The sequence below is a fragment of the Silurus meridionalis genome, chromosome 7 (assembly GCF_014805685.1).
Source record: "Silurus meridionalis isolate SWU-2019-XX chromosome 7, ASM1480568v1, whole genome shotgun sequence".
Classification (NCBI taxonomy): Eukaryota; Metazoa; Chordata; class Actinopteri; order Siluriformes; family Siluridae; genus Silurus; species Silurus meridionalis.
This window is the reverse complement of record NC_060890.1, coordinates 15,480,470-15,494,589: the sequence shown is the minus strand read 5'-3', so window position 1 is coordinate 15,494,589 and position 14,120 is coordinate 15,480,470. Positions and strand designations below refer to the sequence as shown.

At 38.3% G+C, this 14,120-nt stretch overlaps 1 protein-coding gene across 6 annotated transcripts in view; it reads right to left on the bottom strand.

Moving 5' to 3' along the window:
* Positions 1-14,120, bottom strand: part of rbfox3a (RNA binding fox-1 homolog 3a) — a 329,833-nt gene that overhangs the window by 19,549 nt on the left and 296,164 nt on the right. For 4 of the 6 annotated variants that reach the window (XM_046854384.1, XM_046854386.1, XM_046854388.1 and 1 more), the window contains 5 exons: positions 11,951-12,094; positions 6,125-6,178; positions 4,773-4,865; positions 2,996-3,056; positions 2,155-2,208 (listed from right to left, as the gene is read on the bottom strand). In XM_046854384.1, coding sequence (XP_046710340.1) covers positions 2,155-2,208; positions 2,996-3,056; positions 4,773-4,865; positions 6,125-6,178; positions 11,951-12,094 — 406 coding nt within the window. The remainder of the gene's footprint in view (positions 1-2,154; positions 2,209-2,995; positions 3,057-4,772; positions 4,866-6,124; positions 6,179-11,950; positions 12,095-14,120) is intronic. The other 2 variants (XM_046854387.1, XM_046854391.1) reach the window with 2 other exon arrangements.

The following is a 14,120-nucleotide window of genomic DNA, read 5'->3' as shown; positions in this document are numbered from 1 at the left end:
AGCTCTTGCTCTTTTATGTCATGTGCCTACAGTCATAAATAAAGGGTGCTTATACTTTGAATATTTCACTTTATTTTCATCTTTTGTATCTAGTGTCTTTTATTTTACCATGTCTTGTTCTATAATGCTGATGATCCTTATTAATCTGAATTTTTTGTTGTTGTTGTGAATACTAGTAATAAATTGGATAAGAAAGAGATGTAGAATTGTATATACATTATATTCTGTTGTTGTCTTCTGTTAATATTTTAACACATTGCCACAAACTAGGACATATTCTTCGGTAACTGCTTTATTCTGGGACACAGGAGATTTAAAGCCTGTCCTGGGAACACTGGGTGTGAGATGAGATAACATCTTGGGAGGATAATCCATTACTGTGCAACCATACATGTACATGTTTGCACCTATGGGCGATGTAATGACTCCAAACCTTTATTGAGAAGTGGGAGGACACAGGAGAAACCAAAAGGGAACCCAAATAGAGAACATGCAAAGCTCCACACTAGTAATTTGAGCTCAGGATTCAACCGCAGGCCCAGAAGCTATGAGGTGGCAGTTCTGCCCACTATGCCACTATGCTGCCTCTTAATGAAATTTAGCTCCCATAAATGTTTAATAAGTGAGCAAATCCTTAGTCTGTCTCCTATACTACATAAAATCATATGAGCAGATGAAGGAGAGAAGGAAATTTTTGTGCATTGATATGCTGTTAATAATGTTACCATGTATCAGCAGGTATTTCAGGCAAAATATGTAGGAATAGGAGAAAGACAGAAATGGGGGGAGAGAAGGAGAGAGAGAGAGAGAGAGAGAAAGCGAGCAGGAGGTAGGGGAGGGAGAAGGAGTGAAATGAAAATGATAAATGACTGCTTTCTGTCACAGGCGGTTATTTAGAGGTTCGTTGTAAAGCTGTCCTGGAATGAACAGATTTTAGTCTAATGAGCAAAAAGGCAGGCCGTTAAAGTGATGCGATGTGCTCAGCACTTCTTCCAAATGAAATAATACCATTTCCCCCTCATTAGGATGCAAAAGATCCGAAGAACACACAGCAATAAAGAAATCAGAAAGTAGAGAGTAAATAGGGGAACAGCAATATGCCAGAAAGTCAACACTCTTCATTTAACTAAACCACCAAAGTTCTCTAAACTGCTGTGTGTGTGCAAGATGAGTAAACACAGGTCTTGTTTTGTTATCTCATTAGTTTGTTAGTGGGCAGGAGCCCATCTATGCTGTCCATGAAATAAATAGCAGCGAAAGAAACTCGGCGCTGGAATTAACATTATAGTTGTGCTTTTACACCATTCAAATAAGACCAACTTTTTAAGTGCCATTGAACTTAACTTTCAATTACCTAATGTAAACAACACAGTAAATGTTTGTCTGGTTTTTGTTTTTTAGAAAAACCTGTTAATGCTCCAAGTAGGATATTCACATTGCCACAGCTATAAGCTTTGACTGTTATAGAATAGGACATGCTTAAAATACATATTCGTTATGAGTTATATAAAGTCTTTGAAATATTATCTTTGAAATATTGTCAAAAAAGTGGCAGAGATGTCTAAATGTATGTCCCATTTTATGTGCCAAGAATAAATCAGCAAACCGTTTTTGTAAGCTTTATTTATCAGTCAGCTGTCAGAAATATTAAGATGCTTCACTGTTCTCATATCAATAAAAAAAACAAAAACAAAGACATTTGATGATATGCATTATGGTCCATAAGAATTGGGTCATGGGTCCACACTTATATTAAATTTTATAGTATGCTGTGTTCAGTGTCCTGTTTAATACTGTTACTCAACTACTGCCTGGTGTGCCATGTGTTTTGCTTTAATACTTGTTTACTGTGGCTTGCTAAATTATATTTTCATATACTGTACACTGAATTATCTTTTAAAGCAAAGATGTCTTTCCAAAATCAAGGATCTTCTAACTGTAGTTGACAACAAGCCACTTAATAATATTTAACCAGATTGATTTATTTTTCCTTTGGTTCGCTATATTCTAGATTTATTTTTGTTTAGAACAAATTATCTGCTCACTGTAAATAATGTGTTTGTTTGATTACATCCCAAATGTAATAGTGCTTCAAGATAAATCACTAAATAATAAGCATGACGGTGCAAAAAGTTAAGCGATGAATCAGTTTACCTGCATAAAATTCAGGACTGTAGACAGCTCCCACCACTGGGTTCAACTTCCAGCCTGCATAGAACACACAAGGCGTGATTTATCAATATTTAATGCTAGAATCCTTAATGCCTTAAGCTAGCAAGTATTTTCAGAAAACTTTCTTTAGTCTAACTCTAAGTGTGATCAAACAAGCAACAAAAGCTAGTGCTTCAAAAATAAAATAAAAAAAAAAAGAAAAGGAAAGGAGGACAAAATGAAAGACTAAAACGACGTCAAAAATAGAGGAAAGGGCAAAGAATAGATTAACACAGAATATTGGAGAAAGGGGTTTTTGAGAAAGGTTGCACTGGAGTGGTCTGAAAATTGGGAGATGCAGAATGAGAAAGTGCGCACTAGAGATTGGGGGCGTGAAAGAGAAAGAGAGAAGTGAAAGTTATCTGGTGCGCTGTCAGTGATGGATGGAGGCTGTAAAATGGCCTACTCTTTCTCTCCATATTGGCTGACTAGAGCAGTGCTGGGGGGTCTGTGCTGCTTTCTTTCTCCGACTCTCACTGCACTCATTCTCTACCACTCTACAGCAATATGTCTCTGTGAGGTGCACTAAGCTTGGCAAAGGAGCTTGTATAGAGTGACCCCTAGCTTTTCTGTGTGGTGCATTTTGTATACTAGCTCCAGATAAATGTGATAGGGGTTATGGCACAGGTGGAAAAGCCACAAAGTTGCTTGTATTCTGGCAGCACTTGAATGCGGAGTTAAATTTTGCAGGATGACGTTATTTAGAGGTGTGTGTATAAAAAAAAAAAAAAAAAAAGCAATGCAGCCTAATGTGGAAAGTGAAAAGTAAAGGAAAAACACTTACCATTTGTGTAGGGGTTAGCCACTTTTTTGTTTGTCATTACTCGTGCTGTTGCGTTATTAACCTGAATGAAATATGATCCAAAATGTTAGAAGATATAAGAAGAAAATAAAGGTACACTAGCATGCAAACATCGACTCTGTACTGTAGTAGAGGACAGACAATGCAACATCTGTGTGCACATACAAATGGACCATGCAAGAGCAATCCAGAAACAAAATATTTTTAATGGCATTCTCAATGAGTAAGGGTGTCTGTTTTAAATTCCCTGTAGCAACCTTATGTATAACATTGTCCAGTGGCAATCCTGGAGATTTGGAGCTCCGCTTAGTTCCCTTAAAGTAGTGGTTCTCAAAGCAAAGCCAGAGGCTCTGAGATTTTAATATTCCTTTGCAATGGAAATAAAATCACAAGCCACCAATTTCAAAGTCATATTTATAATTGATGTAGTTTAGTTTTTAGCCGGATAATTGTATTGTATAAGATGACTCTGATTCTCAAGAACAAAAAGAATTAAAAAAAATACACAAAAAGTAGTCCTATACTGTAGTCTTACCTTTCACTGGAATGTTCAGGAATTAAAAATCCCAACATGTTACTGCACACAGTTTTTGTATTATTATACTTTGCTAAGCAACATTTAGTCTACTCTTAATTTAATAGATATAAGGTTACTAAATATATAAATCCCCTTGGATTTAAGACACCTTTTTTTGAGAAGAATCACCAAACTGTGTCCCTCAACAGAAACAGGTCACCCCTGGTGTAAGTGCATATTATTAAACATGCGCTCCCTCAAGGCAAGAACAATAATCATGAGCTCTAAACTGAACCTCAAGATGAAAAACAAGTATTTTGTCTGAGCTCAGCTAAACAGTATGCGACACAGAGAGCGAGAGCATTTTACAAAGGCGGGGGCTGCTGTGGGAATTCAAACATGGCCGATGGCAACAAGAACCATGTTAGTATTTCACCCTCGTGTTAATTAGCGTTAATAGCTTTCCTTTCCACAGGGCCACTGGAGGTCATTTAGCTTTAGGAAACAACTGGCCTCGACTTTCCCTTGATATATAGGCCTTGGTATTGTTTGTACGTTATGTGAATTATCTTAATTGCCCTATGGAAAATCTTAATAGGCTTGTGGAAAGCAAGGATGTGAGAGAGCCAGAGAAAGAGAGAGGGAAAAAAAAGACAGTGATAATGCTGCATGTGCCCTAGGGAGTGTGGCATATACAAGATATAAGCACTGGCTGTTTGAGATAAACAGCTGAGATTTAAAACATTGGCAGCACTTTGATTTCCCAAGATGAGCTTAATTAAAACATATACTAATCCTGGCATGCACTTATATGTCTCACGTCTAACTACCAAAAAAAAAAAAAGAACCAAACAGCTCCTGAAACAAGTTTGCACATGTACAGTATACGAGGCTGCCATGATGAAACCTGGAGGCATTTTGAGCACTTATATATCAAACAGCATTTCTGATCATACATAATATTAAATTTATTTAGGTATTAATAGCATTACAATATTAACAAAGGTCACTTCACACATTCTTTGCCAAATGAGCTATGAAAGCTCAAGGATATACATGACCATAACACAACAGATGTAATTTTGTATAATAACATCCTGCATTTACCAAAACAAACAGAAATGTTTTTTTTAAGCACACACATACATACATGCATCATGCAAACTAGCAGGCAGAGTACAGTATTAGGAGTGCAGAATAAGAGAAAATGGCAGGCAGGAAGGTAGGAAATTAGGAAAGCACCTCAATTTTGCGTCCCTCTACGATTGTACCATTTAGTTTCTCCCTTGCACGGTCTGCATCTGCACTTGTTTCAAAAGTTACAAAACCAAAGCCCTAATTGTGATAGGAGTGACCAAAACAAATAAAGCAAGTAAGGAAAAGAGACAAAGAAAGGAAAAAGACACAGTGTAAGCGGAGTTGCAAGTGGGAAATGGTAAGCATTAGTCACAGGTGAACTTTCAACCAAGAAGTGATTCAGAGACTAGAAACTACAGATTCTACATAAAACTTCAAATAAAAAACTACAGTGGCATGGAAGACAACTTGATAAGCAAAAATTTAATTTATGTATATTATGTATGACTTTCACTTTACTAGTTTAATTTACATTTGCTGTACATGGCCACATGCTTATTTGCAAACATGCTGATGATATGCTGTATAAGCCTATAAAATATATATAAAAAATGATTGTATGAGAGAGAGAGAAAGAGAGAGAGAGACCAAACACTCTTTTCATCTTTCTCCTTGGCTGCTGTCGGCTACAAATTATAGTCAGCCACAGCCCAAACACCATATCCAGTGCCTGCTATTAGACATTCATGGCAAGTGCTTGGTTCAAGCTCCAATCATTTAGTTTGTATACACTGCGCTATATGTATAACATAGTAATTGCTTTGAAAAATAATTCATAGGAGACACTGGCAGCAGGCATGATCCCATACATAAACACAATACCTTATTCTACACATTAAATTTAAATATAAACCAACACAAGTTTCATGAATCCTGCTACCAGATTTAGAAGCAGTGTTTTTTCAATTAACATTATTATACCGAGTTAATTAACACGGTCAAATAAAACCGATTGGCAGAGGGAAGAACTCTGGTAAGAGCAACTCTCCCTGGATAATGAGTCCTCTACGCTTTGCAGTTCTATCCGGAAGAGTGTCCGTCTGGAAGACTGCTTTTACATATCCCTAACAGCTAATACATGAGATTTCCAGGACCCGAACAGACAAGTTGGTTTAAATCAGTGTATGACAGCTCTAAAAGGAGAATCACTGTGCACTGGTCAGACACTCCATTGAATTATAACTGGGTGAGTTGACACTAATTTAGCTGAAACCCCTCAGTTGTCTGTGTGCACAGCTACCTTTGAGCGAGTGGGACTTGGCACAGCGCTATGTGCATGTGTGTGTGTGTGTGTGTGTGTGTGTGTGTGTGTGTGTGTGTGTGTGTGTGTGTGTGTGTGTGTGTCACTTTGTGGCTGCCGTGTGAGAGCTGTAATTACTCGACTCATGAAGGGAAAGGGGACCTGTGTGGAAAAAGAGGGATGAAGTGACAAAGAGCTGCTCTTCCAGCTGACTTACCTTAGAGCCCCGCTCGTTAAAAATAATTTCCACATCTAAAATTTTCCCAAATTGCTGCAGAAAAAAAGAGAGAGGGGAGAAGGAAAAAAAGAGAGAGAAGAGATGGAGTAATTAGAACTCATCTCTTTTACACTTTGTCAGGAAACTTGAGCACTTGATTGCATAGCTAACTAAAATAGAATACTCACTACTCAACAGAGCTACTTCCATAGTAGAGACGCTTCACAAGTCACTCTCTGCTGAACTAATATTGCACACAGAAACCGAACTTAATATCAGTGACCAGTCATCAAAATGTGCTAAATGAGGCCAGCTGATATGACTGCACCTCTGTGGAGAGTCCTGCCTGTGTACTGTAGAGGGAATGAACCGGCTATTCTGCTGATGGGTGAGAAATTTTCAAAAGAGCACTACAACACTGTGTATGCACCAGTGCGCTTAATGACACACAATGGCTTGTTATTTTCTATGGTGTTCACCCTGATAAAAAAAACAAAAAAAAAACAAACCTGGATGAAACCATAAGACAACATATTTCTGGCAAGATTTAACACCCACCACCTCCTCTCAATTAAAAAGGATAATTGGATGTAGAGGAGCCATCATAGCTGATGATAAACCATGTATTTGTTTATTATTACCATGACGAATACTGTCTCTGTAATTACGTGTCACATTGGTTATTATTTTCCAGGCTTTTGCAATGTGCATCTTTATCTGATGCCCCTGAAATGCCCAATCCCTTCTTTTTATTCGCTAATTAGAATTAGGGAGCATGTGCTGACCACAGACAAGACACAGCTGAGATGGTGTTTTAGACGTAGCGTAGAGTTTATGGATTTGCTGCTTGGATGCCTACCAGATGAAAACCTCTGAACATTTCACCACAATTGACCTTTGATTTGGTCCTCACAGCTTCAATCAGGGTTGTACTATTTGGTGTATAGCAACTTTTTTTTGTGTGTAAAAGAATGTGTCAGGCCTTAAGGTAGAACTATGGGAGGGGAAGTTGGCCAGCCGATTCATGAGACCTAATAACGGCCTCTATTCAATGCTTGATACTAATCTTGGTTGGACTTGGTTAAACATGTCCACTTTGAGATGGTAAAGCAAGCTGTTTGGTTTAAAAAAATGTAAAAAAATGGCTTTGTCAGCAAAGGCACAGTCAGAAAACAATATTTTCTTGAACATTCCTCTCAAGATTCTTGTTGGGGGCTAGGGGAGTGTTGGCAGTAAGAATGGGGTGGATAATCAAAGCTCTGAAATTTGTGATGTGTAGGAAAAAACTATTCTGAGCTACAGGGTGACTTTTCTGTGTTTTCCTACACTTTGTTGGTCGCTTGTAAGAGGTAACAGGCTGGCATACCGCATGCATTTTCTCTAGGGACAAGGGACCTAAGGATCCCATTTAAGTGGTCTTGCTTTGGGGATCATTATGGAACACTGCAGAATGAAAGTGAAACCTTAAGTTCCTCTAATGGGTGGAATGAAAGCAGGTTTTAATTGCTGTCTACAATGGCCATATTATTTCATTAAAACTAATTACCCTGTCAAGCAGGCCACGGCAGCTTCATTCCAGCACAACAGGAAAGAAATGGGCCTTCCAGGCACTGTGCGGCTCAATGGGATTGATCGAGGGCCCGGATCACTAATAAGGTTAAAAAGACCTGCCTTTTATCCTTCCAGCCATTGGGAGAGACTAGCACCAAATTTGTATGTGCATGTGTGTGTCTTTATTTGAAGTAAGGAGGGGATTTTGTCAACAAATTTAGAGCATGGCTCTAATCTTAACTGACTCTGCATGTGCTGGGAAAGAATAGCTAGTTTACTGGCGAAAGTGCCAATTTCTGTTCAGCTTAGCCTGTTACAGGTCCTTGCCTCTATCTTCTCCTCTTGCTCCTCCAAGCTAATTTTCCCCAGTCCAATTCAAATTTCTGAGCAGAATCCAAACAATTGCTACTTGACACAAATACGTTCCATTTGTTAAAATTATCGCATTTTTTTCCCTGCCAGAAACAGCATCAAGCATGTCCAATTGGATCTCAATGTAAAGTCACTTTCGACCACAGCCACCATGCTGAACACCATATGTGGATGCTAATGGTTTTAATTCACCCTAATGGGGTTACAATGGACTGAAATATTTCCCCAGTGAAGACTCTCCCACACACTATTGGTGAGTGCTCCCGCTGCAGACCCATCAAAATGGGCTTTGCCATCCACAATCACCCAAAGGCAGACAGATTTCACAGCTGCACAGGTGAAATCACAATCATTGACCGACTTCAGAAGGGATTGTGGGTGGTTCTCGTATCGTAAGAGTTGGCAATCCAGTCAAGCCATTTGAGGTAAATTACCAAATATATCCACTATGAAAGGTTGAATATATGGTGCATAAAAACAAGTCATCAGTGTATAAACCAATCTTTAACACTCTAAATCCACAAAGCTTCGAAACGAAAAAATTAGGAATAAGCAGGCATCATTATAAAGCCATTATACAAACCCTTTAGTAACCTGAGGAAACCATATGGTTCCAATCTTCTTTCAGGTTTTGTAGATTGCAGGTAAAGTACAGCCTGCTGGCGGGTGGCTAACTATTGGATTGAGTACTCAAACATCTGGGTGTCCACTAGGAATAACTTGCTTTCATCTAGGCTATGGAATATCAGTCTGTTAATTGGGCTTAATATGGAATTAGATGCAACACTGAGCTTTTCTCATTATTGTCATGATAGAACTTCAAAGTGCTGTTGGTGGCCGTCTTCACTGCCTGAGTAGTTACAGTTTAATGAAAGCTCCTCAGGCGCTGGATGTTTGGAGTCGCAAAAACACACACACAAGGCGCTGGAGTGGAGAATCTGACATTTCAATCACGTTCGAGCAGCTCCTGTGTGGAATCGCCAAGGTGGTGCTTTAAACCCCATTTTATTCTCCAACATTAGGCCCACATATCCATTGGTGTAATTGCTTTGGATGTCTTTTTCTAATTATAAAATTAGGCTCAAATAAGGTTGGTTAATGAAGCCTGTTTAATTTTCATTCTTTGTTTGACTATGTCCCATGCCAATGTACTCATGTGAAAATAGAGTCATCAAATTAGAGGTTTGAGAATCTAAATTGAATTTTCATTCCTCTTGGATGAAAAGATAAAAAGAAAAGCCATCTTTCCACTAAAGCACAAGATTAAGTCTTAAGATGAGATAATTTAATATTTCTGTTCAGCTTTGATAGATTTTGCTGCTGGATGCCAAATGGTCTCTTCTTGGAAGAAACGGCTTAAACTTTGATGAAGGTCTGCACAAAAAAATTCAATTAAATTAAAAAATAAAATATCCTGGTAAAAGTCAGGACATAGCTGCTGATGTGGCTGAAATTAAGTTAATTTTCTAGACAAAGTTTATTTGAAACATAATTTATATTTTATTATTATTATTATTATTATTATTATTATTATTATTATTATTATTATTAACTGCTGGACTAGATGTGAAAATTCAAAGTATAAAAGGTTTGTAGCATGTTTGTAGTACTAAGAAACTGTTTTTCCGTTCTTATAGACTTAAGATATAAAATATTCTACAACATCATACATTTCTATGTACTCTACTTAAAATTAAATTTGAAACAGCAGTGAGACACCTGAACAAACTTTCTGAAACTGGATGAGTTTTTGGGTGGTTTTAATAAGTTAAAGAACTCCATGGCCTTGTTCTGCTGATATTTCTCTCCACTGGTCTGTCCAAAAGTCTTCTAGCCTCCCAGTTTCTGTGTTCATATAGAATTCTAGAGTGGTGCACCATGCCTATCTATGTCATCCATTCCCACTAGTCTATCGATGACATGCAATAATTGTGCCCTTGGGTCCTTGCAAGATTTCACAGCAAGTGTTGCAACAGCTCTTATACACACATAGGAGCTGTCAGCAAACAAGCAGCTAATGAGAACCCAACTCTCACTTTTTAAGTGCACTGAAAAGTCTCCACTGGAGGAGACCCTGCTCCTCACATCAATACTGGGCAGAGTGGAAGAGACGAGAAGCGAAGAACAACTTCTCTCTAAAAGAGAACAAAGAGGGAACAGATGTTCTCCAAGTTCAGCACTCACTGTGAATCCACAGCGCTTCATCAGATTTAAAATGCAACTGTCGCTTATACTTTGCCTTAAGTAAACATTAGCTCTAGTCCTTAACAAGCTAAGACAAACAGCAATATGCTTTTTTTGGTCTCCTCCCAGTCATGTTTGTAGTTTCCAGTAACAAGCTGCCAGAGCACAGCATTTAGTTGCTTTCGTTCACTGAATGCTACTAATTTAAAGTCAAACTATATTGTTGTCTCTCTTTGAGATGCATGCAAGGGTATTAGAAAAGGAAAGGGTCATATCAAACTGTAAAACATGAAGGCATAAGTATATACACATTTGCTGACTCGTACACACAGATGGAACAACAAAACCTTCTTCTGAGTCCTTAAAAAGCTAAACAGTTCTGAAAAAACTTTATAACATTTATAATGTCAAATATCTATTGTGTGTTAGTGACCACTAGTGGCAATGTCCAGGATAATTAAGAAATGTGCAGAATAACACATAATAATAAACTAGATTTATGTTCTGATAAAAAACAACAACAAAAAAACAGGTTTTTATTTGCTGTATTGTGGCCAATTATTTTACTAACTTTTGCTTTTGCTTAGTGCCAAACATATTCAGCAAGGGATCGTACTGTGTTATTATAAATATACTCAAAGTAAATATATAAATATACAGTAATTTGCTAAATTATACTCACCCTTAATTTAATTGTTAGCTTACTTGTTAGCTTTACAATGCTCTAAAGCAAAGTCCTTTTGTTTGTATTGAAATGTGTAAAAAAAAAAAAAAAAAAAAACCTACGCGTTTTAGCTTACATTTATAGAATCATTCAGACACGGAGAATAGCCTTGATGATATGGTTGCTAAAATTCTCACATAACCTCCCATTATTTTATATTTAATCTGTAGTAGTCATTGTTTCCTCAATATTACTACAAGGACACACTGTATTACTGATGTGAAGAATAGGTTTAACAGAGAACTCGGCTGAAGTACATGGGTCTGGGGGGAATATTAGGGTGGCTGAATATATCTTAGACGAGATAATTGAAGCTTATCCTTGTCTAAATGTCAAAGTTGTTCTGCCTTTACCGGCACTGTTGTATTGACAGCGAAATGATTACAATGAACAAAGCTATTAAATATTTCTGTTTATAGATGACTGACAGCTTTGGCTCTACAGTATAATGTGAGAAACTATCCTAGCTGCGGGCATTTATTTAATGAGTGTAGTAAATCGTTGGTGTTTTCTCAGATGACAAAAATGTGCATTATATTCAACAGTGATCTGTGTTTGATATACTGTATGGAAGTAGCTCAGTGAGTGATTTTACTGTTGGGCTGAATGAACATTGCCTGCTTCAACGCTGTAGGAAAACTAATGCTGTGTTCATGAATGCAAGTTGTTATTCTGGGTTTTGTACACACACAGTTTTGTCATTCCTCATATCCTATTGGTGTGGGTTAATATCTTTCCTTTCAAGAGCAAAGGAATTTACTTTGGCTACTTCTGTGATTGATCTGTTTTACACATGGATTTTAAGCCTGTAATGTAAGGTCCAAAAGACTAAATGCAAAAAAATGATATAATGCTATAGCTATTGAACCACACTGATGAAATATGTAAAAGGAAAGTTGAAGTGTTTCAGTGGTTACTGATTTTTAAAAATATTTGTTATGCACTAGATGGTCTTTGCAGTTTACGTTAATGTATGGCTGAGCAGAGATCCTTACCCCGAACATTTGCCGGAGGTCTGGGTCACGGAAGCGGAATGGAATGTTGGAGACATGTAACCGCTTGGGCTGCTGCTTCTCCGAAGAGTCTGAGGGCTGGAGTTGGAGCTGCTGGGAGCCCTCTGTCTGCGCCACCTCATCTGCCTGCAGGAGAGAATCACACCCATCTTAATTATACAGCTCTGGGATAGGATAGGTGTTCAAACAACTAGCCTTCTTATTCCAGGCCACGTAAAGGAGGTACAGTATGAGGAGAAGAACATACATATGGGGAAAGGGAGCGAGAGGAAGGGATAGAGAGAAAGAGAGAGAGAGAGAGGGAGAGAGAGAGAGAAAAAGATAAAGAGAGAGAGAGAGATCTATGAACACCAGTGGCACATTACAAATTCCCTTTGCCTGGCCAACATTTGTATGTGGCACTGAAGATTAAGGAAGCTGTCAGGAAATGTGGATACAGATTTAAAAGAAAATACCTCTGACATGTTGAGACCAGAGGATTCATTTACTGAGCGGCAGCCTATGAAGACCTGAGGGGACGAGAAAGAAGAGGGGGACGCTAGTGGGAGTCATCAGGCTCAAAGTTGGTATGCTCATCTGTCCATCATAGAGAAAAAATAACCACCATTGTGCTCTAGGATGGACGGCAGAGTGTGACACACATTTGTCTCATTTCTCACCTGCCCAGCTCCAGCACTGCATCCCTCCCCTCCATCCCTCCTTTCCCCCTTCCCTCTCTCTGGGTAGATATTGAGCAAATGTCACAGTATGTATCACAGCATGTTTGCATGTGTAAATGTGTCATCTGGGGCTTTTGTTGTCTGATGTGACATTATTCCACTCGATTCTGTTTGTGCTGCACTTTCACAGAGTCATTTGGTACATGGTAATGTATGGCTCTGCAGACCCTGAGCGAGCCTCAGGCAACAGTAGCTACAATGCACAAGGTGCAAAAAATATATTATGCATCGACTTTAAAGAGCGCTGTTTTGATTTCAAATTAAACAAAGGTAAAACATTATCTTAGCCAACACATTTGAGACACAGTCATAACTGTCACCGAGCAAATTGATGAGCAAGCTACAGTAAGCGCAATTTAGCATCTGACAGATGAAAGCAGCATATGAAGGCACTGATCTTCTGAATGGTCATTAATTTCAGACTTATCTTGTTTTGGGCCTGTTGTGTGCAGACATGCTCAGTGGAGGAAAAAGCATGTTGAGCAGAGAAGACAAGCAGCCTCCCTTCATGTGCATAATGAATTAGAATAACATGAGGAGAGCAGATGAAAAGATGATGTCAGCTAAACATCCCCAGGATTAGCAAGATCAATGAGAGAGAAGTGCTGAAGGCAGCTACATTGGGCTTGGCCATGGTCGGCAAGATGCATAGTTCTTTAGAAAGAAGAAGAGAAAGAGTGAGTGAAATGGGTAGGGTCGAGGGGTGAGAGGAGGGGTAATGTTATAATAAAACATTCACAAGGAAATGTAAAGATGGGTAGAAAAAAATCTAGAGGGAAATACAATAATATCAAATATTGATCTAAAGTAATAGATTAGCATATATCTATAAATGTAGACCTAGAGAACAGGAGCAAACAGAACTTGTGTGCCTGTGTGGCATCAGGTCTCATGTCATATACAGAACTACAGTGCTAGTTGATGTATGTTGAGATGCCTCAGAGACTTAAAACAAACACCTGACATCTAAAGCAGAGATCAGTCAGTGGACTCAGTACTACATGAACTAAGGGCCACAGTGGGGTGTCAGACCCGATGTGTTACACACAGAGAGGCTTCATACTGAGATTTTGACAAGCAGTGAATGGATGGACTTGACTCTGATAGAGGGAAAAAAAAGCAGTTGGCATTGGGTAATACCCTGTTGATGTTCTTATGTGATTTAATTTTAAAGTAAATTTAAAATTTGATCTACCTTTTTAATTGTATTTACATTTACAGCATTTGGAAGACACATTGAACTTACAGGAGTGCTTTGTGGTATAAAATGAAAGCATATCCCCATGCCAGTGAGGCAGATTTAAAAAAATCTGATTGGTGACAGTCTGAAGACGCTAAGTGGCAACAAGCTGGAGATGATATTTATATATAATTAAAAAAAATTACTTTGTGGGAACATTTGCATTGCACTTGTCCCAAAACACTAATAAAGT